Source organism: Zeus faber, assembly GCF_960531495.2.
Source record: "Zeus faber genome assembly, chromosome: 4".
Classification (NCBI taxonomy): domain Eukaryota; kingdom Metazoa; phylum Chordata; class Actinopteri; order Zeiformes; family Zeidae; genus Zeus; species Zeus faber.
Window position 1 is genome coordinate 15,475,042 of NC_137191.1, and position 26,675 is coordinate 15,501,716.

At 45.5% G+C, this 26,675-nt stretch overlaps 1 protein-coding gene across 1 annotated transcript in view; it reads right to left on the reverse strand.

The window, feature by feature from the left end:
- Positions 1-3,475: 3,475 nt before the first annotated feature.
- sorbs2a (sorbin and SH3 domain containing 2a) overlaps positions 3,476-26,675 on the reverse strand; it is a gene marked incomplete at its 5' end in the record, with an annotated part of 34,290 nt that continues 11,090 nt past the window's right edge. Inside the window, 15 exons of the mRNA XM_079999455.1 lie at positions 3,476-3,786; positions 4,946-5,052; positions 6,342-6,379; positions 10,279-10,473; positions 10,569-10,697; positions 11,199-11,313; positions 11,667-11,713; positions 13,464-13,543; positions 14,553-16,280; positions 16,721-16,896; positions 18,568-18,617; positions 19,943-19,999; positions 22,061-22,132; positions 24,422-24,536; positions 26,075-26,288. Coding sequence (XP_079855581.1) covers positions 3,725-3,786; positions 4,946-5,052; positions 6,342-6,379; positions 10,279-10,473; positions 10,569-10,697; positions 11,199-11,313; positions 11,667-11,713; positions 13,464-13,543; positions 14,553-16,280; positions 16,721-16,896; positions 18,568-18,617; positions 19,943-19,999; positions 22,061-22,132; positions 24,422-24,536; positions 26,075-26,288 — 3,185 coding nt within the window. The 3' untranslated portion in view covers positions 3,476-3,724. The remainder of the gene's footprint in view (positions 3,787-4,945; positions 5,053-6,341; positions 6,380-10,278; positions 10,474-10,568; positions 10,698-11,198; positions 11,314-11,666; positions 11,714-13,463; positions 13,544-14,552; positions 16,281-16,720; positions 16,897-18,567; positions 18,618-19,942; positions 20,000-22,060; positions 22,133-24,421; positions 24,537-26,074; positions 26,289-26,675) is intronic.

Consider the following 26,675-nt stretch of genomic DNA (forward strand, 5'->3'; position numbering starts at 1 on the left):
TCACAACAAGCTGCTTACTTATTGCAGATTCAGTCTTCCCAGCCTGGTGCAGGGCTACAATTTTGTTTCTGGTGTCCTTTGACAGCTCTTTGGTCTTGGCCATAGTGGAGTTTGGAGTGTGACTGTTTGAGGTTGTGGACAGCTGTCTTTTATACTGATAAGAGTTTAAACAGGTGCCATTAATACAGGTAAGGAGTGGAGGACAGAGGAGCCTCTTAAAGAAAAAGTTACAGGTCTGTGAAAGCCAGAAATCTTGCTTGTTTGTAGGTGACCAAATACTTATTTTACCAAGGAATTTACCAATTAATTCATTTAAAATCCTACAATGTGATTTCCTGGATTCTTTCCCCCCATTCTGTCTCTCATAGTTGAAGTGTACCTATGATGAAAATTACAGGCCTCTCTCATCTTTTTCAGTGGGGGAACTTGCACAATTGGTGGCTGACTAAATACTTTTTTGCCCCACTGTATAGCTGAAAAGATTGTGTAAACAGATATGTTTTACATATGTACTAGAGAGATGCAGGTTTGAAAGGGTTTCTGCAATTAATTTTACGGCTGAAATGTTATTAAAATAAAAAAAATGGATGTCATAATAGTGATTAAACAAGCGTCTTTAGCGAATTTAATCACAAAAACAATACTCATTCATTATTATTGCGTCACAGCCCACGCGCGCCTGGGGTGTTTTTTTTACCCACAGTATCCATCGCTTTTAGTTTAAAAGACATTTATTGTAAAAATGGCCAATTGGCAATTAAGCATTAAAAAAAAACCATTCAGACAAAAGCAAACAGGATTTAGAGACGCTCAAGTCCAAGAGAGTGCGATGAAGCCGCTTGCGTTTCCATGAATCAACGACAGGATTTCTCCTCTGATCCCCGCGCATATTTAATATAAACATCACAGGAGCCAAGGATCCTTAAAACCACCATAGAAGCTATTTAATAAGGTATAGCTCACCGTTATGTCATGTGCATACTTTCAAACAGTCTCCTGGATGAAACACAAGCTGTTTTCATCAAGTTTGCACACAATAAAAAGCATTTTTTTGCATCGTAGAAGAGGTTATAGATTTATGGCTAGTCACCCTCTCTCTCTCTCTAAAGCTAAACAAAAAGCAGTGACCGTTGTAGTGAACAAGGAGTAACATTAGCACCACCGACCTGTACACAGGGAAAAATATTATACTGGAGTCATTGGTTACACTTAAAAATATTGCATTAAAAACAATTTATTTACTATTATTCGTTTCTAATAATCATAATAATCATAATAATAATTTAATGATTTAAATCTTTGCGTAGTAGGTTTTGGCGCCATCTGCAGGTGGGGAGAGTCAGCACTGGCAACTGGAAGGGGACGCAGCTGCAGGAGATTGAGATGACTGGTGCTGGAATAAATCTCTTGTCTTTATGGGGTTGAGAGATGGAGCAGAGGGCAGGTTTGCCAGGTGTTTATTTAACATAAATAAAGGTTTGTCCTTTCAGACTACGTCATAAAGCTCTGCAATGGCAGCCCGGCCTCGTGGTCAAGGTCAAGAGAGGTGACTGCACTTTTACTCTGCTTATCACCCCAATTCTGCAGCTGTATCCCCTTCCAGTTGCCAGTGTTGACTCTCCCCACCTGATAGATGGTGCCAAAAACACCGTCCACTTCCACACTTTGTTTTTTTAAGTTATTGTTAATTTCTCAATTTCCAGTTGAAGAATGTCAATGTGATTTTACAAACTAAAGCAATTTTTACGTGTAACCAATTCCTAACTTTTCCAGTGTATATTTGAAGACAGACAAAAAGAAAGAAAGAAAGAAAGGAACCAATGATGGTGGGTGAGAAAATGACAACTTTATAAAGCAGTGGGTGTCGGCCATTTTACAGCTCTCATACAAAAGGCTTAGAAAAACACAACAGACACACGGTGCGCTCACACCAAGGGAACCATGGAGGGCGGAGTGATGTGAAGATAGCGACGAATGATCAAAAAGAGAAATTATTAAGGTGCTTAAACAAAAGTTTTGCTGTCAAGTGTCCAATCCTATGCAAGTACGTACAAATTAAACTCGAATGAAAACAAAAATAAAACATAGACCATAAACCATATCCGCTGAACATTAAAGGCCGGGTTGACGTGCTGAATGCCACCGAAATATCAAGTGACACTCCACCCACTCAATGTGGTAAGTAACTGGGTGCCATCACAATCTCGTGGAGGAATACCAGCAACGTGTGATCTGATAAAATGCTATTCATCCTGCATCCGACGTAAATAAATACAGAATCAAACAATAGGACATCTGGACAATAGGAATTCATTATAGCCCCTTTAAGTAGCTTGACATGTAATATTCAATATATATCTTGAGAAGAAGACCTTCCAAAAGTACTGCTGCAAAGTCACGTCTGCTATGGTCAAGGAAATATAATTAAAAGTACACTTCACCTTAAGTCACTCAATGAGGAAAAGGAGAAAAGAAACACAGAGTTGGTGCAGAGTGAATTTGAGTGTTTCGGGATGGACGAAACATTAGTATTAAGTATTAACACAAACCTCAACAGCACTCATCCGCTTATAAATATCACACGCAGAAGTTGGTTACCTTTTTTTTTTGTTTTTTTTTGCATAAACTTTGAAATCATCATCATCGAGCCCCAAATCACGGCATTGAGTTCGCTGCCGAGGGTAAAAAACCCCGGAAGGGAAAACGATCGGACGGAACAAGTTACAGAGTTGACGGAAGGACATCGACTCTCAGAAGGCGTAAAAATACACGCGGGCAACTCCACGATGTGTCTTCAGAACCTATCCCGTGAATCAGAAGGTACCTGCTGTGGAACCAAGGACGAAAACGACTCCAATATCAATTCACCGTGATTATCAGTTTTATGGAACAAAAAATAACCTTTTTCCATCAATAGCAACGGTTATATACAACGTCGGGCGTTGATTATAGAAACTAACTTCCTTCTACTTGACATGCTAATGCTACGTGTTGATTAAATGGCTGCGATGGACTTATTAAAAAAAAAAAAAAAAAAAAGAACACCAACATCAACAACAACAAAAAAAAAAACACATTAGTATACTACCTTATATCCTCAGGTGAAAATGAACAGCCATTGAAACAATACTGCCCTAAAAATACTCTCCTCGCTCACGGACGGAACATTCTTTGGGAGGTTCTCATGTTTAAACACTGAAATGGAGACAAGGAAGTCCAACAAATGCGGGTTAGTAAGTGTTACGCCAATGATCAGGACAGAATATTGTCGCGGCGACGATGGATATAAATAGGCTTTTTCTCTGGAGCCACAGGACCGACCCTGCGACTGATGTGGAAAACACAAATATATTCTGGAAAACTACGCTGAACAAAAAGGCCCCCGGGGTGGTGCGCCGTCGGAGTTGACCGTCGTCGAGCGTCCATCTTCGCCAATCAAGTCAAAGGGTCACGGATTGGAGTACAAAGCTCGGGAGCATCATTATTTAAAAAGAAAAAAAAAAAAAATCCTCGTCATTATATTAGTGGAATAAGTCTTCCATAAATATGGCTAGTGACAGCTGAACTGGGACTAAGTGGCGAGCTGCGCACGGGGGTCTGCGCGTGCGGCGGATCGAGGCTCCCGCCGACCTCCGAGGCGCAGGTTTGCTACGGCGGCCGAGCCAGGGCCGAGACGGAGGGATGAGCAGAGGGGAGGAAAGGGCTTCTGGCACTGGAATCGTCGTCACAGCTGCTTCACGTAGTTCCCCGGGAAGGTCCCGAACAGCTTGCTCCGGCGTGACGTGCCTGCGGGGCAACAAGCGATTTAAGTAGACTATAAAGGCGAGTTCAGACCAAGAGACCCAGGGTTCGATGGGAAGCGCAAACTTAAAGAGGTTTGAGCCGTTTCGCCACAGCGCCATCTAGTGGACGACGCACACACCCGTCTTACAAGGGATACTAATAAGTCAATGAGGTTGTGTTTTTCAAACGCTGTGCAGTGCTGTGGGAGCTCGCCAGGTGTGCCCTGAAAATTAAAATAAATGAAACAAAATAAAATAATGGAAATTCAGCTTTGTGCTGCGAGATCTAATTTGCAAAGGCTGCACTAATTGATCCAACTCATTCGTCAGAATACCAACTCTGTGTTCATTAGAACAAGTTACACTCTGTGAGTAACAGCTACTCGTAGCGATGAAAGTTCGGACTCTCTTTTTTTTGGAGATTCGGTTCCTGGAGAGTCACTCGTAAAAAGAGTCTTTTGATTTTCCGACTCTTTGTTCGTTTGATTCAACTGGTTTAACCCACAGTGACCGAGGGAGGACTTCCTGCAAACGATGAACGAGAGTTATCCTGAGTGTGTGAATGAAAGATTCCCTCCCTCACCCACTCTTTTGTCGGAGTGGCTCCCGACTCCGGAGTCATTTACAAGAGTGGTTCGCTACCAGTAAATGATTCCTGAGTCTTGCATCTCTCTTAGTGTAGGCCATAATAAAAAGCACAGTAATACACGATTCTGACATTTTGAGGGGTTAACAGGATAGTGGTTGTGACAGTTTTGCCTACCACACGCCACCCCAAGTGGCGTTTTCGGGACCTCCGGCACAGAGACAGAGATGACGGGGTTGTAGACACCAGTTTATTTTAGAGAGTGGACTAGGTGGAATAAGCCCGGGAGCAGATAGACACGTGTCATCACAAAGCTCCTCTCCTGAGTGTGTGTGGGGATGGGTGTTGTACCTGTTGCTCCTTAGACCAAGCAACTAGCAACAGGTACAGAGCCACTCAGATCCTGGGCCTCAATTACCTAGACCCAGGACATGTGTGGCTGCTCAAACCACCACCATCCCCACACCACAGGGGTATAGTGCCGTGGGATTATTTCATTGTAGAAAGTCATTATCAGATTTGACATATGGGAAAACCCTCTCTTGTTAAAATACTTAAACGTGCTACGCCTCCTCACCAACGAACCAGCCGTCGTCGCACTTCTCCATCACGTCGACGATGTCTCCTTCCTTCAGCTCCAGTTCGTCCTCATTGCGGGGCAGGTAGTTGTACAGAGCTCTGTACCTGGGACGGAGAACACAAGAATGTCACCTCACCACCTGCTGGGAACTGTGATGCTACCTGTACAAAAACTTACATCGAGTATAGTAGCACTTTCTCTTTCAATCCTCGCTTTGCGGGAACTTCACAATTCATTTCAATGATTAAGTCCATAAAGAAGTCAGCTGATTAGATGGAATTCGGCTACAAATTTGTGTTTTACCAATGTGTTTTACAAAATTAATGTTAAATACCAAAAATATTTTTCATTTATGGGTGGTTATACGGAAACGTGCCATTTTGTGTCCCTTGAACAAACCTGCTCCGTAAATCTGAATAAACAATAAATCATAATAAAAAATAATATAATTTAGTTTCCATTATATATTTCACAACATGAAAACATGTTCATATTATTTGTCTATCATCTTTTTTGTGCGAAGCATCATGCAAAAAATGTAAAAATGGCCTGTCCCTCATTACGATTTTTGTACTTTTACTTGCTATTGGGGCCCAAAAAGTCAAAAAAATCATATAAAAATGTATGTAAAGCCTCAAGTGTCATTTAATTGCTCATGAATGGGTTTTATTCTTAATATGCGTGAAATGTTGAAAAAAACAACAATTTAGCCGGGTCCCCAGGTTGTCGTTACCTTTAATGAAAACACCCCTTCAGAGAAAATAGACTGTTCCGAAAGTTCATCTGCCTTTTATGAAGCAGATGGTGAAAAGACAAGTAAGTGTCCCCTCCTCTTAATGAATTATCTTTGAGTTATGTAATGTCTGACAGAGGTTGACAAGTTTGTTGTGTCCGCCATGCCATCACAAAAGCGTACGTTAAAAAGCAATTTGTTTGAAATTTCAAATGTACATATACCTTAACTTTACCTATACCTTTACCACGTGGCGAGTAATGGCTGCCAATAACATTTTTAGTCAACCCTGTTACCGTCAATCACGTTATCCTAGAATGGTAACACACATACACATGTTGATTATATGTGAACAATTTTGAAAATAAGATGAGATGGCACGGCACATTTCCCTGAGTGGTAAGAATCTACTTCATCCAAAAGGCTCTAAGACTTTTAAAACAGTACATTGAAAATAAAACATTAGGAATGGGAAATGGCACATTTTTGCATGATCCTTATATTGAAATATTATTATTTTTCATATTTTAATATATTGAAATACTTGATTGATATTCAGGCCATATTATATTTCTTGACTAATTGTAATTCACTTTAATTCCTGAATTTCTAAGTGTATCTTATCTCTATCTTAGATAATCACTTAAAATATGAACTTACAGTTCTCCTCCGACGTGAGGCGCATCCTGCACAAATCGCTAAGAATTACAGGGAGAGAGAGAGAGAGAGAGAGAAAGATGGAGGGAAAATAAGAAGATAAACAAGGGACAGAGTGAATCAAAAGTAAAAAAACAAACAAAAAAAAAACAACAACAAAAAAAACCAAGAAAAACCCCTCCCAAAACAAACAGCGCCTCAAAGCCATTCCTTTAGCTGACGTGAACCCTCTCGTCATCCCCCTACAAGTCAAACCCCACCACCATGCACCGGTGACGGAGGCACGGCTCCTCCAGTCCCGTTTCGACCACATGATGAGTATTAGTGCCGCATTTCCCTTCACGGCCAGCAAGGGGTTAGGACCACACACGCCCCCTACCCTTCGACCTCTAGCGGACCCCAGACACCACCTCCTGGTCACGACGGGGCTACGTGGAGGTTTACCGCCAGACGCCGCGTCGTGCTTAAAAGGCGGCTGAAAGAACCAGAAGCAACACGCCCTCATCAGCCCCGGAGGTGGAACAGATTCAGCCGCCGGTCATTTGGGATTGAAAACAACGGGCACTTCAAGGTCGGCAAACGTCATGCTGTGAAACCCAATCTGTTACCGAGGAGATGTTAGTTACGCTAACGCTAACGTCACACACACACACATACAACGAACTAACCTTAATTCTCGACAGCAATATCAACTTGTATCTCTTCCGACAATGTAAACGTACACACAATGTCAAGTAAGCGATAACATGCAGCCAGCTGGTCATTATCGCAAAACAATGTTATTCTGTGATAATGAGGCTGGCTGCATGTTATCCCGCTCATTACACGGCTACTCATGAAATAACGGAATACATTGATTTGAAATGATTTTATAAGTTAGACGACTAGTTTATATACGCTTCCTCTAAGAAAAACAGCCCACAACAACGTAGCTTAAGTGGCCAATAATGCAACAACATATCAACACAACAGCAAAGTACTCATCTGACAAAAAAACAAACAACAAACCTAAACTATTCACTGTTATTGAAGTGAACCCGGACATATCCGCATTCATCTCCTCAAGTCCTCCATTGTAGTTTCTATGTAGCGTCACAAGATGTCACCGCTAGTGGTAGCATTAGCTTTAGCATATCGGCGACGTGAAGCGAGGGACTTTAATCCAGGTGGAGGAGTGGCTGCCGTGACAACGGTCATTATTAACAGATCAGAGGCCATTATTGAGAAATAACTGACCGCTGATTGCAGCTGTTGCCCAGTCAGAATGGAGTATTCCACAGAGCCTTGTAATTACAGTCGCCAGGCCGAACTAATAACAAACAAGTTATTATCCTTGCTCTAAAAACATATAAATGCAACAAAACACCATCCTCAAGCCCGAGCTCCAGCAGGCAGTAGCACTGTACCTTGACCTTGGCAGATCTAGGGTCCTGACGGGGAACAGTTGGAGGGGTGGATGGTTTAGTAAGGGGAGGAGAGGAGGAGGGTGGAGGAGGAGGAGGAGGCGGGGGCGATGGAGGCTCTGAGCCGGGTCCTGAACGGATGGAGAAAGGAAGACACGGAGGGCTCGGGGACGGAGGTGAACGGGGGGGTTGTTGCGAGGGCAGACTGGGTGGGAAACGCGGCGGAGGAGGGATGGCACCGGCAGGGGGCGATGCTGCGGTGGAAGGTGGGGCGGGCGGAAGAGGGGGAGGAGGAGAGGCAGGGGGGGAGGGAGGGATCGCCAGGGCAACGGTAGAGGCAGTGGAGGGTGAGGGCGGGGAAGGGGGAGACGCGGAGGGAGGGGGCGAAGGCGGGTCGGCGGGAGTGAACGGTTTGGAAGGAGCGGTGGCGCAGACCGGAGCAGCCTACGGAAGCAACGACACCGTGTTGAGGAACTTGGAAAATGTTTTCAATGACAAAAAGAAAAAAAAAAAAAAAAAAAGCAGCTAACCTCTGATATGAATAACTTCCCTGTCTTTCCAATATGTTTTGTTGCGTTTTAAAATCCGGGAGAACCAGCCCACACAGCATGCTCTACCTTCGCATCTGGCCTTGGATTAGGAACTCTACCGCTCTGCTCTTCCTTAGGTCCACCTTCCTCCTCTTCCTGAATGAATAACTCGGGGAATCCCTCCCCTGTGGCCGGCGGCAGCCTTGTCGACCGCCCTTCCCAGGGGAGACACATCGGTTGGATCGTGACGGGCGTGTGGAACTCCGCTTCCAGCCGAACTCCGCTCACGGATTCAGGGGGTTCCATTTTGGGTTTGCGTGACTGGCTACCCTGGCTCTGGGGTTGATAGGGTAGTGGCGCAGCGGCGGCGGGGGAGAGTTCGGTCGGAGGTGTCCCATCGCCCGGACCGACGGGGCCGCCCAGGATCATAGACAACATTTTCTCTAAGGGATCCTCCACCGGCTGCTTCACCTCTGGGGTTTTACCTTTTTCGTAACCCTGCGTGACCGAGCAGTGCCGCTGTGGACGCTCTCTTTCCAAAGCCACCGACTCCAGCTCTGCAAAGAGTAGCTTTTCAATCTGCATCTGATAGACTTGGGATGGGGTCACACCGGTGCTTATGAGTCCTCTCTGACTTTTGCTTGCCAGTGAGGTATGAGTGGTGGACAGAGAAGAAGGAGGAGCGGGTGGAGGAGGAGGGAAGAAAGGCAGGGCTTCCAAACATGGGATCCCCTGGAAGACAGGGCTGGGTTTTCTAAAGCAAGTTTGCAGAGGCAGTGTGAGGCCTCTCTTGGGAGGAGCAGGGCGGGTGGCTTTGAGCTCCTCAGCCTCCAGCAAAGAGATGAGCTGGGAGGGGAGCGGGGGAGGCGTGGGCGTGGGTGTGGGCGTGGGCGGAGGTGGAAGAGGGGCGGCGGCGGACGGGGGGTCCAGGGTGAGGGAGAGCCACTCGCTGGTGACCGCCCGCAGGTGCAGCGCTCTCAGGGTGGACTGGGGCGAGGAGGTGGAGGAGGGGAGGTGGCGGTGGTGGTGGTGGTCGGGAAGGATGGAGGCAGGAGGGAGTGGAGTGTAGGGAGGCTCCAGAAAAGTGAGGTGAACAAAGGAAGAGGAAGAGAGAGAAAGGAAGGATTTAAAAAAAGGTGGAGTAGTAAGGCATCAGTTACACCTTTGCGTGTGATGATGGGGATGCAAAGAACAAAATACTGCCCCTTCTCTGGTGGAGTCAAGATGTTTGCCCCGCCTGCACCACAGCTATTAAATCTTTTTTCTTCTCCCAAGAATAGATTGTCTTGGCATTCTCAACCATCCATAACATTATTCACCCTCCGTGAAAAAAGCCCTTCCTTATGTTTACCGATTTACACCTGTTCATATCCATTGCAACGGTGATTCCCAACATTTTATTACATCAAGGACTCAATTTGATACGTATCAGGCCCAGGACCATTCAAAAAAAAGAAGGGGACCCCCGGGGACACCAATCTGAGAATATTTTTATTGGATATGACTCCAAACTTCCTCACCTGTCCATATGCGGTAAAGTACAGTAAAACTGATTAAAACAGTCATTATTGTACATTCTCTAACAGTGCTTACGTCTTGTAGAAGTGTTTAATTATTAGTCATTTTTCTGGGGGACCCTCTGGAACCTCCTGAAGGACCCCCTGCGGGTCTGTGGACCCCAAGTTGAGAACACAAACTGTACTTGCTCAATACTTATTGTTGGTCACCAAACTAGTCGTCGTACTGGACTGGCAAAGGAAACACGTTCCACTTTTGTTGTGTAGACCTTTACAGGTACTGACAGTCCATTATGAGAAAAACACATATTTGTTGTGTCTATTGTATGAATTCAATTCTAACGAGTAACGTGTTCTAATTCTCATGAAGTTCAGACAAAATTGATTTATATTTTTAAATCAAAATGTTTCACGAAACCTGCAATCTGACTACAACTCAAAACTAAGAAAATAAACTCCTGGTTGTATCTTCTGATCATCTTTCCACTACCTTGGTGGGTGTGGAGCCCGGGCTCCTGTTGCTAGGGTAAACGTGGGGGTCGGCGTGGTGAGCGGGGCTCCTGGACGGCGAGCGTTTCACCATGTCCACGTAGGAGACGGGGAAGATGCCCTGCTTGGCGGAGTCTGGGATCCGTCCCTCATACCAGTTCTGATCCACCTGCCGGATCAGGATCACCCTCTCGCCCTGCGGAGCAGAGACGGGGTCCGTTGAATTGAAATAAAATAAATACAAATTCACCGCAATGGACAAGACAGCGATTTATAAACACCGTGTGCTACCTTTCTGAGTGACAGCTCCACATTGGTGTCGGCGTTGAAGTTATAGCGTGCCACCGCCTCCCCGATCTCCCTGACGTGAGCTGGTGGAGGAGGTCGGACCGGCTGCTGCTTCTCCGAGGACGGCATCTTCTGCACGTATGAAATAACATTTTTATGAGATTTGAAAACTTCTTAAATGCATTTTTTTAGGGTTTGGTACAATGCTAGAAAATGAAAAAAAAAAAAAAAAAAAAAACGTGTATAATTCGGGGTATTTGTTTATGTAATAATTTATTTTTATTTATTTACATATTTTATCAATGTATTATTTTTATTTATTATTTTATTTATATAATTACTATTATATTTATTTAATCTATTAAGTCATACATTTAAATTTAATTATATTTTATATAATTAAATAAAAATCTGCCAATCTGCATAATTCAACAACCATTGTAAATGAGGATTCTACCACCGTGGTTTCTACAGGGGGGGAAATAAAAGTAAAGGTTGACTGATAATGACATAATAAGGACGAAATCCGAGGTATAGTTCAAAGTCTCACACAGACACAAATATAGATATATACAGATATACATAAATATATACAGATCCCCAGTTTGGGGAGGATACTGACAGCTCATGTACCTCTACATATGAGATGGGGAATATGCCGACTCGCCCGCGATGTTCCCCCTCGTACCAGTTGGTGTCCACCTGGCGGATGATGTTCACCGCGTCTCCTTTCTTGAACGTCAGCTCCCTGAAACGGGCTCGGGTCAACAACATCTTTCCAGGCAAACATGGAGAAACCGGACCGACCGGCCGCTCTAGATCTTCCCGCATTCAAAGCGACATCACAGCGCCGTTTCAGTCCGCTCGGGCATTCATTCCACGTTGTGCGTGCACCAGAAGATCAAGACCAGCGGATCGAATGAGATCTACAAGAGCCGCCCCCCAAATGCAGCGACGGAGGTTATTCATGACGTCAAACCACAACATTGTCAAATCCGCGTGAGAGTCAGTGGATGCCACGTGCACAGAAGACATTGCGAAGCGGTCATGCTTCTAACGCCTGGTTCCCACACCAATGCATTTTGCGTTTCCTGTACTCACTTAGCCGTTTGGGCCTTAAAGTCATAAATGGCTCTGGCCGGCTGTTTCTGATGGAGGAGAGAGAACAGAATGAGTTGTGTCATCTGCTTATGGGAGACCTAGGAGATGGAAGTGAGAGAGAGAGGGAGGGAGGGAGGGAGAGAGAGAGAGAGAGAGAGAGAGAGAGAGCCAGCATGCAGTAAACAAACAGCAGCATTAGAGAGAGGCTGCAAGAAGATGAAATGTTTGAAAAAAAAAAAAAAAAAAATATATATAAAATAAATGTGGTCAATTATTTTATTAAGAACTATTGGAAACTACTGGTGGGAAATCAGTAGCAAAATCACAAAAACAATTAAATCAGAGGGAACGATAAATATCACAATCCACAAAATAACTTATTTGCTATTTAACATCATATAAATAAATGGATAAATATTATTTATAAAAATGGACACATGTAATGGATATACTGTATATATTATGTATATAATTATATATATATATATGTTATTATATTATGAGTTCAAAGTTCTTCAGTGGCCCAGTCACCGGATCTGAATCCAGGAGAGCACCTTTGGGGATGTGATAGAACGGGAGGTTCACAGCATGAACGTGCAGCTGATAAATCTGCAGGAATTGCTTTGATGCAATCATGTGAAAATATACCAGAATCTGAAAGAAAAGTTTCCAACATCATGTGGAATCCAGGACAAGAAGAGTTGAGGCTGTTTTGACAGCCAAGGGAGGCCCCACCCGGTATTAAGCTGTTGGTGGGCGTCTCGCGAGTTGATGACGTCTCATGCCGCAGTTATTTACATTCGTGCGGATCTTCGTGCACGGAGCGTAGCTGCTTTGTACTCCTTTCTGCTTTCCTTTATATTCTTTTCCACTCTTTTGTTTATATTGCGTCCAAATACATGGAGTATCAATGCCAAAAAAAGATAAGTCCGCCTTGTCCGCCATCTTGAGTGGGCTAAAACTCTGCAGCGTCACGTCCTGCCTCCTGCACGCTCAACCCAGGCTCCGCCCCTCGCCTAAACCAAACAGTATTTCCAGGTGGTGTAAACACGTCTGACACGGACAATCTCCGGTTGTGAGCTACATGTGTCAAGGGGCAACTCCCGACAATGTCCAGACCTGATTATCCCGACGTTGTGCAGAGTTCATGTGTGAAAGCAGTTTCAGTATCGAGTTAACCTAATTAGGTTCTGGGCACTCTGGCCGGTCAACATTACAATTTTCAGCAATTTGTGCTGCAGTAGCTCTTCTGTAGGATTGGAGCAGACAGGCTAGACTTCGCTCCCCACGCGCTTCAAGAGCCTAGGGCGCCCATGACCCTGTCGCCGGTTCACCAGTTGTCCTTCCTTGGACCATTTTTGGTAGGTACTAACCACTGCATACCAGGAGCGCCCCACAAGACCTGCTGTTTTGGAGATGCTCTGACCCAGTCGTGTAACCATCACAATTTGGTCCTTGTCAGAGTGGCTCAGATCCTTACGCTTGTCCATTTTTCCTGCTTCCAACACATCAACTTCAAGAACTGACTGTTCACTTGCTGCCCAATACATCCCACCTCTTGACAGGTGCCATTGCAACGAGATGAGCAATGTTATTCACTTCACCTGTCACTGGTTTTAATGTTATGGCTGATCACTGTGTATATATATATATATGTAAATAAAGTGAGTTCTCAGAAGAAACCTTATATCCATGCATTAATTCCATCACACATATTTATGGTTTTTGCTACTGATTTCCTACCGCATTCTTTGTGTACACTAGTATACTGGTGAGTGTTAAAGTGTCTGTCTGTACCTCTCTGTCAGGTGTGGATCTTCTGTTCTGGGGCGTGTGGCGTCCGTCCACGGTGGAGTAGCCTCTGGAGACATCCTGGTCTGGGAGAGAAATTAACTCCATCAGAGAGGGAACCTGAGTGAGCGTGAGCTGGGTTATGACTGAACTCTAGGGCTGGGTGACACAGGACAATGCATCATATCATGTGTAATAATAAGGTATTTCATAAGATTTTGATTTATAGCACACTATCCATGTACAAAACTAATGAGGTACTATATGGTAATGTAATGTAAGATATCAGAGCAAAAGGATAGTTTTTCCAAAATAAAACTCCCTCAAATATGTCAAACCTTTTAATCAGGGGAGATTTTAAATCACATTTCAAATGTTTTTTTAATTTAAAATAAAAAATTAAATATTAAAAAATAATTAACAAAAAAATTAATACTTGAAATTTGCACATCACGATATGGCAATGTCTTAATTCTATGACAAATCAATTGATCACCCAGCCCTAATGAGCACAACAATCAGTTTTGGGCCGGAAGTTGATTGCTGAATGGAAGGGTGATGACGCCATTCCAACAGGAAGGACAGGGACTGAAAGCTGAGGGTAAAAATAATAGAATTCATTTCATTTCATAAATAAAACGTGAGGTTTGGATTTTGGCACAGAATGACATGGAAACACATGCAGCTGTCCATATACATGACTGAAAGATACAATTCAACAAGTGGGACGCATTCCAAAAGTCTTAAAACATTTACAAAATCACAACTGAAACAAAATGGAAGGAAAAGAAGTGACAAAAAAAACGACAGGGGAATAATTTCATGTCTCCGGGTGATGTAGAACTGCTGAAAAAGTAAAAAACATAAAAAAGTGAAATTCCAAAAATGTACTCATGCATATGAAAAAAAACAAACTGGTCTACACTTATGTCGGATGTTGCACATGGAGGGAACAGGCAACACTGAGTACACAATAATGACCATCTGCATGGATGCGTATTTAAGTGTGTGTGTGTGTCTGTGTGTGTGTGCGTGTGTCTAGATGTTCTGTGAATATGTGCAAATAAAAAGGCGTAAATAGTAAGTATGGTCCACCTGAGTAGCAGACAGAGTTTCCGTTTCCATTTCCCTGCTCCTCTCCATAATCATTATTATTTGAGGTGTCTGAGTGGTGCCCGTAGCAGGCACTGATTGGCGACTGTAGCCGCGGCGTGGTTTTATTCCGTCCGCGCGAAGCGTACCCCGTGGGGCTCTCGTCCGGGCAGGCGTGGGCGGAGTAGCTTCCCCCGGGCCGACACCCCACCCTCCCCCGCAGGGAGGAGCTCCTTTCAGGCACGTCGGGCAGCAGCTCTGCCAGGATCCTGCGCAGGATGCTCTCGTCCGGCGCTCTGTAGCCTCTGTGTCCTCGCTCTGCCTGGATGTGCTCGTAAATGTCCCTCAAGGCGGCGTCTAGAGCTTCGTAAATGGCCTCTTTGGATTTGGGTCTGCTTCCCCGACCTCCGCCACCACCACCACCGCTCCTTCTAGCGGACGGCGGCGAGCCCTTTTTCCTGCGGAAAGGCACTGGGCTGACCAGGAAGGCCAGCTTGGACATGGCTTGCTGGGATTGGGAGCTCTGGGAGTGGTTCTGGTTCGGCTGCGGAGGCCTCTGGCGGTCCAGACGCGCTCGCTCTCTCTCGTGGCGCAGCATGGTGGTGAAGCGGGTGTAGGAGGCTGGGCAGCGGCCTTTGCAGGAGCTGATCAGGTGGCGGTGCTGGTAGCCCTGGCTCTGGCCCAGGCTCTGGTGCCCAGGGTGGTGTTTGTGGTGGTGGCGAAGGTTGTGCAGCGTGGAGGAGCCGTACAGGCTCTCGGAGGAGGTCAGTGAGCAGTGGTCGAAGTCGCTCTCGCTGCAGAAGGAGGATCCTTCCACCTGGATGAAGTCGCTGAGGTCTGAGGCGGCGTTGTCTTGCTCGCTGTCCGAGTACTCGGGGTCGGCTCTCCGTTCCGGGGGCAGAGCGCGAGCGGTGGGGAAGGACGGCACGTGGTTTGGTTCGCAGGGAGGCTGGCCTTCCGGTGGACTGCGGACCCTGTGCAAGTGGTCCATGGCTGGCGGTGCCGCTCCATTGTTGCCGTTGTTATCCTCCTCCAGCAGGGACTCAATGGAGAAGCGACGTTTTGGGAAACTGGGCGTGGCTCCACCGCCGCTGCTGGCCAGGGACGACGACCCCCCCGGCGTGTTGGCGCCCGACGGCACTTCGCTGTCGCCCAGGTTGGGCATGGATTTGGACTTTTGAATGAGACGCTCGTACTCTGAGATGCGCGACGGCACCACATCGTGCGGCACTTCCCCGCCCCAAGGGGGCACCCACGGGGCGAAGCGGTGGCGGTGCAGGTGCGGCTGGCGCTCCAGCTCCAGGATGCGCGCCCGCACCGAGCGGATCACCTCGGACGGGATGAGCTGCGTGCGGTCGATGTGGTGCATCTTGCGGTAGAGCTGCAGGAAGCCCGGGGAGTCGTGCGCACGCCTGCGGTGGGGGCGGGGCAGGGAGCAGGCGGAGGAGGAGGCAGAGCCCGTTGTACCCGAGGGCGTGGCGTCGCAAACCAGCGACCCGGCGCTTTCCGAGCGCGTGCCGTTGCGCCGGCAAGAGCCGGAACGTCCATCGCTCAGCAGGTCATCGCAGCTGCGGGAGCGGAGCTTGCCAACGGCGGGCGACGCCTCCTCCGCGCTCCTAAAACAGAGGGAGGCCCTGGAGGAGGAGCTGCCCCCCTGGCTCCCGTCGCCTTGCTCATGGGCGTCGCTTTGCTCAGAGGGCAGCGGGGCAAGACAGGGGGGAAGATATGGACCTGGGGAGGTCAAGCGGGGTGAGTACATGTCGCATGTGTCCCCACCTTTCAGCCGTCCAACAGAGCAGCGTGGTGAAAGAGAAGAGGGAGGAGAGAGGATTAAAGGAACGCAACTGGAGGAAAAAGTGAAAGACGTCAAGAGAGCAGAGAGACGCCAAGATGAGAAAGGTGAGAAACACTTGGGAGTTGGGATAAGGAACGCGTAGTTAGGTATTCTTGGTTAATTACCCGTGCCACGAAACATCAGAATGTAAAAACACCAACGCAATACCACAACAAACATTTGCATTTGTAACTTTTTAATCAAAGTTCTTTGCCGTCCAAATTATGAAGCATTACTTTTAACTGCGTCTACTTTTAACTACGTCTACTTTTAAGTACGAAAGCGGCTGAGAAACGCAGTTAGATCTTCATGAACAAATGTTTGACCGTTCCTGTACCTTTGGCTCTGGAGGGCGAGGACGGAGAGGAGTGCACGGCTGGTTTCTTCAAGGCGCCAGTTCGGTGCGCGTCTAGATGTTTGGGCGAGGTGGCGGCTCTCCTCAGGTCGGACGGGGCGCCGCCCTGGGAGCCCGACGGCTCCGACTTCCTCCTCTTCCTGTAGTCGCTGGCGGCACTGCGGGGCAGGCAGGAGCCCAGAGGAACAATTACTGAGCTGTAAAATGTCCAATGAAGGTGGTAAATATGACATCCTTGGGTCCTTGGCTCAATAATAGCGCGTGGATTAGATCATCAATGTTGGTGAAAGGACAGAACTGGCGGCACACACATTTTACCTCTCACCATTTTCTTGACGACAGCTCACTGCTTTCGATTTTTTATTCTCCATTTAGTCTCCCTTTTTGGATTTTGGAAAAAGTCGAACGATTTTGTTGAGAAACCTTGAAATGATCTCCTGGTTCCACTGACAACATACTGTATTTTTGTCAAAGTTACTTCATTTTGCCATATTTTGTGTCCATTCCAAATTAAAGCAACGGCACTTCCTCCTTTTCAAATGGAATTAACAAATACATAATATTGTCTACGCAGTATTGTCGTCCTTTGGGGCGGACACTATCCTGTTGAAAGGTGAAATGTTCATGTATTTATTGGTTTGCATCTCTAAGTCAAAAGGGTGGAATCGTTAATCTTGGCTCGCGGAGATCCCTTGCAAAGGGAGACTCAGGATGTGCCGTTACACACGCTAGTGCACGTCCTCCATGAGTTTCAGAATAGCCACTAACCAAAACACCCAAAACACACAGGGAGAGGAGGCTTGGCTTGATTCCGAAAGCCAAAAGATGAGTAAATAGTAAATGTAAGGAGCTATAAGGATGACACATATTCATTTGTATTTACTATGTGAGGTCAGCCTTTTAACCTACTTCTCTCTTGACGTGTATGAATGAGATGATATGAGGGATAAAAAAAAAAAAGGTATTTTGAATTAAAAAATAACTTGGGAGTTATTGCTTTTTCACCTCCGTTGCTGTTGTTATTGTCACAAATACATCTGCCCACGTGACACCGATGCTTGCTGTGTCATCCTGGACAGGGGGTTCGTTGTAAAGGTTTTCCTTTTGCGTTTGGGGGTGAAACCAAACCATTCTTTGCGCGTGGGCCTGTCACTGTGATAAGGAGCAAGGCATGCAAGTTATCGTAAAAGCCTGTCGGACGCACGGTCCCGAAGACCAACCTTTGGTCAGTGTCCATTATTCATTCATGTCTCCTTATTAAAGTTTAATCCCACGGAGCCCCTGTGCGTGACATATATTGTCGCTTAAATATCTGTCTTCCTGCCTTCAGTGAAAAATTAGCACAGTCAATTCAACCTCACTTCCATGACTCGGACACCTCTGCCTCTCACCCCGTCTCCTGCCTCGCCATTCACACCCAACGGGGCTCAGCTTTCAGTGGGAGGAGGGGAGGGACAAAGGGAGGACAGGAGGAGGTGAAGGACGCCATCAATAGGGTTAATTTATTCAGGCTCAGACCGAGTCAGCACGAGGGAGAGGGGCGAGAGAGAGAGAGAGAGAGAGAGAGAGAGAGAGAGAGAGAGGAGAGGGGGATGGAAGGCAACTACAGCGGCTCACAAATAAACACAGGAACCCAGACACCGAGAATATCTGCAGATTTGGAGGAGGAGGAGGAGAGAGTGGGCGAAGGGACGCCATGCTGCGCAGAACCACAAGGCAGAGAGAGAGAGAGAGAGAAAGAAAGAGAGAGAGAGGGATAGAGAGAGAGAGAGAGAGGGAGTGTATGTTTACCTATGTGGGTATGTGGATAAAAGCAAAATGGAGCTCACCTCGCGGGCCTCTCGGGGGTCTTGTCGGCGGGAGCGATGTACAGGGACGTCTGGAAGGAAAAGAGGGAAGACGACAAAAGAGAAGAGAGGAGAAGACAGGAGAGGAGAGGAGTGTGAGGCCGACGGGAACAAAGAGTGGAGGCGAGCCCCGAGAAGCCTCCGGCGGCTCCAGGTGCGACGTCAGTGTTGACCGGAGGGTTCCACGCGGAGGACGCCAGAGAGCACGTTTTGTTTTGTTTTCTTCAGCTGAGCTTTTCCCCTCCTCACGGCCTCCTGCGAGGGACGCTGTGGAGGAGCCCCGGTGCACCGGAGCAGCAGAGCACGCCGGGAGCTGAGCTGTTCAGCTGTTTCCCCGCAAAACCCGGCGTGGATTCAGCGGATCTGGGTCTGGGTGGCGTGGCTGCACAGTGGCTGCGTTCACCACTGTGCTATTTTTTACTATTTTCTCGTGTTTATCATTGCTTTATTTTAGATTTTTGTATATATCAAGTTATTATGTGCCAGATTGTAGAATTTGGTCAGCTGTTGATAATGACATTGAGATAATAAAACAGAAAAAAAATAACAATAAGTGATTTCAATGAGAATTTATTTTGTAAAAATGTATGCAAACATGCTCAATTCCCTATTTTTCACAGAGTGTGAATTGTTGATACAGAGGTAATTGATTTCTTTTTTGGATTATTGCACATTGCCATTTTGTTCTTTTTTTAAGGTTAATTAACCAAGAAAATAGATAGAAATAAAATATAAAAGAAAATGGCAATATCCAATACACCTTAACAACAATTTAGTTTTATCGCCATTTTTATCTATTTTACTCTAATTAATTCATAATTATTGTCTATTATTTTGATGTGAGTTACTGTAACACTGAAATTTCCCTCCAGGGATGGATAAAGTATCTATCTATCTATCTATCTATCTATCTATCTATCTATCTATCTATCTATCTATCTATCTATCTATCTATCTATCTATCTATCTATCTATCTATCTATCTATCTGTCCATCTATTAATCTCATAATCTTTGCACAGTTTAAATAATAATTTTTACACTGAATATTATACACAATGAAGAAATAAGTAAAATACATTTAATTGCAGTAACCAAAATGTCTCCAGATCACATAAAACAGTATAATGTTAAAATGTCACATGTCACATGGCTGGCATGGGGCTGAAATGAGATCACATGAAAAATGCTTATAATGCTAAATTGCATTTTGCTTAAAAAAGTGATTTTAAGGTAACTCTTTTCTGTTGCAAGGATACTGGAATATTCTGGCTGGGGTTAGCAAATCGAAAAAAAAACAATTAAAAAAATAAAAAACAAACTCAATGCTACGGGAGCATCAAACTGAGTATGATTACCTCCATGTGCTGGCGAGCGGAGACGTCTGGATTATAATCCAGCCTTTTTTTAGGAGGCTTGAGCCCCAAGCGGCGGCAGTGAGCAGGAGGTGTAAAGGAGGAGGAGGAGGAGGAGGAGGAGGAGGAGGAGGAAAGGAGGAAGGTGAAGATGAGGTGGAGGAGGAGGAGCGGTGGTGACGCCACGGGGAGAAACCCAAAAAACAAAACAAAACAAAAAAACAAGAAACATGTGACACCAGTTAGAGAAAACTGAACCAGAGACCGACTAGCACGCAAATTTAGGATTCTCACGAGCAGACACGCACACGCGCGCGCGCACACACACACACACACCCACACACACACACACACACACACACACACACACAAAGTTTAAACACACACACACTGACACAAGCATGCAGAGTTTTAGAGCAAACAGTGAGCAGGAAGCAGAGTGCAATGAAGCAGAGGTTAAATTTGTTTTTTTGGGTTGTTTTTGTTTTCGTGTCTAGGAGACACACGTCACATACAGAACTATTCTAGGAGGTTCTGACCTAGTTGGACCGGGCATGGGTGTGGAAAGAAAATCCTGAGGGCTCATTCACTGCAGGTAGAGCTCCCGACACTAAAATAAAACGTGATGGAGTCGTCAAAGCTCCGGCATTTCCATCGGAATATTCTAAATAAGCCGACGCGAGATGTCTGCCGGTATCAGGCTCCGGCCCTGAGACACTTGTTTAATCAATCAATGGAGGAGGGAAGTAATCTGATCCAAAGGCTGTGGCTGGAGGCAAAAACCTCCGACATGGAGCCAGAAGAGGCTGTGACCGTAAGGATCCAGAGGGGGGCGCTAGAAGCTGTCGTTCAGGCTACTCTCGACCTTTTCCACATGAAGGATCAGGCCACGGACTCCATTTGATACGATTTCTCTGGGACCCCAATCTGGGAAGATTTTTGTAGTTAGATATGATTTAGTCCAAACTTCCAGACCTGTCCATACTATAGTTATAGAGATATAACAGCGGAACCAGGATCAAAAAAAATCGTCTTTATATATTCTCAAATGAGGCTTGTAAATTAAATAATGTTGAAGTTCAGTTATTAGTCATTTGGCTTGGGACCCTCTGGAACCTCTAGAAGGATCCCTGGAGGGATTCCCGGAGCTCATACTGTGACTGCCCAAAACTCTTGGCCACCAAACTGTAGTTGTCGTCCTGTAATACTGTGGGGTTTGAGCGCTCAGACTAACAACATAATCAAACTTCAAAAATGTGTTGTGTGGGTCTTTGATACAGGCACTGATAGGACATTATGAGACGGACGGGGCGGGGTGGGCAGGACCCCATGTTGAGAACCACCGCTCTAGCGGGACCAATTAGGACACAATTACAGACAAATATTATGTTGAACTAACCGGAAAAAATCGTAAATATCAGTCAACCATTTCTCGGTCATGGGTTAAGATAGTCTCTAGGCTTGCCCTCGTCTTGGTTTGAAAAAAATCTGATTTCCAGAAGGAAGATTAGAGCTGATCTAAATTTAAACCTGGCCAGAAAACATATTGTCCGGAGTTTAGTCCTCCGTGAGCTTAGTCTCTGACTTAGTAGAACTAATTCATCTTAAATTAAGCAAGTCTCAGAAAGGAATTCTGGATTCATCCCAGTAGGATGATTTTAGTCCTGATTTAGATTAAAACCCCAACTGCGAACTCCCCCCACCCCAGTGTTTTATGAGCAGTCTTCAGACCATTGCCTGGATACGATACTAAATAGTGAAACTGTAAAAAAAAAAAAGAAAAGGAGTGTTTGAACGTCCTGTCGCTGGCTCGCTGCCGCACCGGACGACGCAGATCCTGACCAGGCCGTGAGGGGAGGGAATCACATAGCACCAAACAGCATGGCATGCCCAGGCAACTAGCCCTGCCCCCTTCTACCAGTGCAAACACACACACACACACACACACACACACACACACAAGCACACATCCACAAGCACACACACTCACACACACACACACACACATCAAACAAAAACCAAAAATCACGCCCGGGTGGAACAAAGAGGAAGCGTACGCTCTACGGGGTATGCCCAGGGTTGGGTTGTGTTTGGGAGGGAATCGGCTAAACCCCGACTTACCGGCCGCCCAAACTCCAGCTCGGAAAAGAACTTATACCAAGGCTCGTTCTCTAGATCTATGTCATCATAGGTCTGGAGCAGAGCCCGACAGCGATGGAGAGAGGAAGCAAAGGGTGGTGGAAAATGGAGGTAGAGAGAGAGAGAGAGAGAGAGAGAGAGAGAGAGAGAGAGAGAGAGAGAGAGATCGACTTGATGATTAGAACTGGGCAGAGGGACAAAGGATGGAGCAGGAAGGAAGATTTTACACCCGAATCATGGGAATGGAAGCAGGAATGCAGACAACATTTTTGCTATTACTAACAGCTGTTACGACTACATAATACTCTAAATTCCGAGTTAGTGAAACGTTGTGGGGCGCTCATGGATTTCTATACAAATATAGAAATTCTATAAATACGCTGCGGCGCTGGGGAGTGGTTTTGGCGTCATCGGCAGGTGGGGAGAGCCAGCGCTGGCATCGGGCAGGGGACGCAGCTGCTGACTCTGGTAATTACCTCCTCCTCTCCCGCAGCTGGGTCCCCTGCCGGTTGCCAGTGCTGGCTCTCCCCACCTGCCGATGACGCCAAAACCACTCCCCACTACGACATAGACGTTATATATATTCATTAACGGGAATCAAATACCCTTTTTTTTTTTTACTGTGGTAAAAGATCGACTTCAGTTATTACTGCAGACTCTGTCCATCCGTCGAAATCGGAATGATTTAACACTCAGAGTCACGACGCCCCAATTAAGACTCAGAACGCCGAGTTGCATCCTCCTCGCTTTTTTTTTTCCGCCCGATAGTGACGGCGGGAGGAAACATTTGGACTCAATCCATCGGTTTCTAATTTGGTTAATTGAGGCAGAAATGGGGGTCCGACATTTTCTTACTTTACGTTCCATGAAAATGAAACAGTGCTGAAAGAAACACAATTGCGATATTATAAATGCTAACAGATTTGAATATCTTTACTCTGCCGTCTAAAAAAACTAGTTTCCAGTCGTTCTCCACCAGACTGCACTGCACTGCGCTGGAGCCATTGGGGCAACTGTCACTTGCAATGACTTTTAACATCCTAACGTGCAGTGACTCCTTTTGTGACTCAGTGGCCCACGGTGGCGTCTGTCCACGGCAAAGCATTAGTATTATAGTGTGGAAGACATGGGAAAAGACTGCACCATTACACCTGACCTGCCAAAGACAGAGCGGCGGCAATAAATACCCTGCTCGCAGGGTACACACACACAATTATATGGCGAATAAAAACGGTGAATTAGAATAAGTTAAATGAGGTGTATTTTCCATTTACCATCCAAATTGAAAGGATATTTTCTCGGATTATGAGGCTCAAGTCCCATAAGTCTGTGTCGAAATAAATAAAATAAAAAATGAACGAGTTAAATTTCCATGTGAAATACATGGTTGTAGTAGGCTGTCTATTTACAAGGACTTTGGCCGTTGTCTTTGGGTTTTTTTTGGGGGTGTGCTGTACACAACAGACTTAAAGGACATCACCGCGGCAACTAGAGGCTCAGCCCTGCATCTGATATTTGGGCTTGGCATCTCAACTCTCAACTCATATAACCTTTTGGCAAGACAGGAACCTAAAAAGGAGCATTCAGGACAGTTACTAAGGTCATGGGACAGAATCTGTATTATACAAGGGCGCTTTATCGGACTCAGACTAGGCCTAATTTTAGAATAAATCACACTTTTAATCTGGACTTAATCTCAAACGACTTTTCTCAGTCACGCTTTGAAATAGTCTCCGGCTTGTCCTAGCCTTGGTTTAAAGGAAGATTAGAGCTGAATTTTACCTTGGGATGAATGGGCGTGGCCTCCAGGTGGACCAGGTTGATCTGGACTAACACCAGCACCGAGACCAGACAGAAGGAGCTGTCTAGTCCTTCATGACCTTTGTCTCGGACTTAGCAGAACTAATTCATCTTAAGTTAAGCAACGCCTCAGAAAAGCATTTTTAATTTATGGATTAATTTAAGTAGGATTATTTAAACCCTGATTTAGATTAAACCCCATCTGCGAAACTAGTGTTTAGTGAAAGTTATTAGTAAATAATATATGTCTAATATCGCTTCATGGACCCTCTAAGAAATTTTGCTGCAGCAGAGAATCATAATAATAATGTGATAATATTCTTTCTAAAAACTTCTGAAGAACTTGAAACTCAACTCGTTATCACAAGAAACTAAATTGTTCTGCAGCTTAATGCCAGTGGACAGACTCCAGGTAACAGCAGTCTGCAGTGGGAGCACGGTGGCAGCAATGCAGCTATGAATGATGAGGTATTTAACAGAGTTGTAATGGCATATTTCACCCTGCTTGTCTCTAACGAGCGCAGTGGTGTTTAAAATACTCACGGGTCTTTCCTGCTCCAGGATGGAGGACTTCCCGGGTTCGTATTCAAAAATACTCTTGGGCTCGGCGCGATACTTCCGCGTGTCGACCTTTCTGTCGGGCGGGCCCCACTGATTCCTTGTGCAAACAACAACAATGACAATAATTAAAATTAACGTTATTTAAATGACTATCGATTTTCTAAAGGACATGCAGCACATTTAATTCATGGTGCTTTTAAGGACGAACTGAGAAAGGAATTCCAAAGTATACACTCCACCTTGTACCTTTTTGTTTTCTTCAGACTGTTTAGCATGTTTCATGCTAATTGTCTGTACAGCATTGCACCAATCCTCACCATAATATCAACTATAATCCATTCATACATTCATACATTCATTGTATATGAATGTGTACTTGGCCAAATAAACAGATTCTGAATTATGATATTCAGTGAAGCATAGGGCTCAAAAAACACTTTTTTTTATCTGGCTTTTGAATAATAATAACAACAACAACATCAATAACAACAATAACAGTAACAATAATAATAATAATAATCATCATCATCATCATAATAAATATAGCTGCAGGCAGCAATACATGGGGTCCATTATTGACACCAATTACACATTTTAGAGTTCCCATAGAACATAGCAGTTTGTGCTGTCGCTCCTCTTTACATCAGCATTACGTCAGCAAAACGAGTAAAACTTTCCGGGTTTCCACTGAAGGCAGCATCGCCTCACATAATTACACGGTGAGTCCTGGTGACCCGCAGGATTTCTAATACAAGGATACACTTGTTGCATGTTATATCCTAAAAATGAGAAGGTGGTTGTTTACTACTCGTAGTCCACAGAGTCCTGCCTCACGGTGTCTCTGTGGAAGGAAATCACTTCGTGTGGAAGTTGCCAACAACACGGCTCCATTCAAACGGATTAAACACTGCATGATCAGAGACATTCCATCAACTTTTTAAACATTTGGGACTAAAATAAAACAGACACTAGTTGCTCTGGAGCTGCAAATGAACGCCATGTGTGAGTACACAAACAGGGAATATGTTTACGACTGTTTTGGACTCATCCAGTTTGTGTGTTACGACTGGCTCGATTGCGGGAGGTACACGGCACCGGGTTACATGCGACTGTGTTTATATTTACAAAAAGGGCAAAAGAATAAAATATCAACCTTAACACGCCACCAACTTCAAGAGGTTAAGACAATACACACACACCACACACACACGCAAGCGGTTTGCAACCACTGCAGAGCGATGGAGTCCACACCATGTAGCTCGCACAGTGCGAACTACAAATGCAGATTTGTAGCCACAACCTGTAGATATGTAGTCAATTGGATGATGATGCCACAAAGCGTCTTACTCCAAAAGCTCATCTCTCTCCACCACCCGAATTTTAACCTTGGCCTGTCAGCAATGCACGAATGTTCGGCTACTTCCAGTCAAGTTTCTTCGTTTTCTTTTACAAATTCCTGCTCCGTATGTAGATCGATATGGATGAAACTTGAACAATGTCTGAGGCGTCCCGGCTATAACGACACATCAACCGTGTCCATAGCTGCAGCGGTCATCCTGTTCCAGACACTTTTAGCCCGAAAAGTGCCAAGGAGCATGAAAATAATAAAAAGTCCGAACAATAACAACGTCTTACATGTCCAGCGTGTCTTTCTCTCGGTCGCTGTCGCGGGTCCTCAGCTGGAGCAGGGAGGGCATGGGGGGAGGTGGGGGAGGCAGAGGGGAGGGCGAGGGCTCCCGAGGCCCCGGGCTCGCTCCGTTGTCCGACGGGCTCTTGGCCAGGGGCCGGTAGGTGTGCGTCCTGGGGGCGGGGTGAGCCATGGTGGGGTTGGAGGACACTTTGTACGCATCTGGGATGTGTAAAGACAGACAGAGAGAGAGAGAGGAAGAGGAAGCGAGAGAGAGAGAAATGGAAATGCAGGATTTTATTTTACACCCATATATGGGCAGGGACATTTTAAAAGGACATTGGTATTAAAATTTAACTCAAGGATGACATTTTTTTTTTTTTTTTTTTTTACCTGTGCTGTCAGCATGCTGGGCATACAACACAGAGTATTTGTATGCCATTGCATTCAGGACAGAGTTAGCCTGCAAGTGGAGTTCAAGTTCTCAACCTGCAATGCAGCTCTTTATTAATTCTTAAATCATCCAGAACAGAACTGTCAAGTGGATGCTCTGTAGAATGACAAGAGCACAGTTTTGGTTGTGGAGAGCCACCACCAACCCCCGTCTTT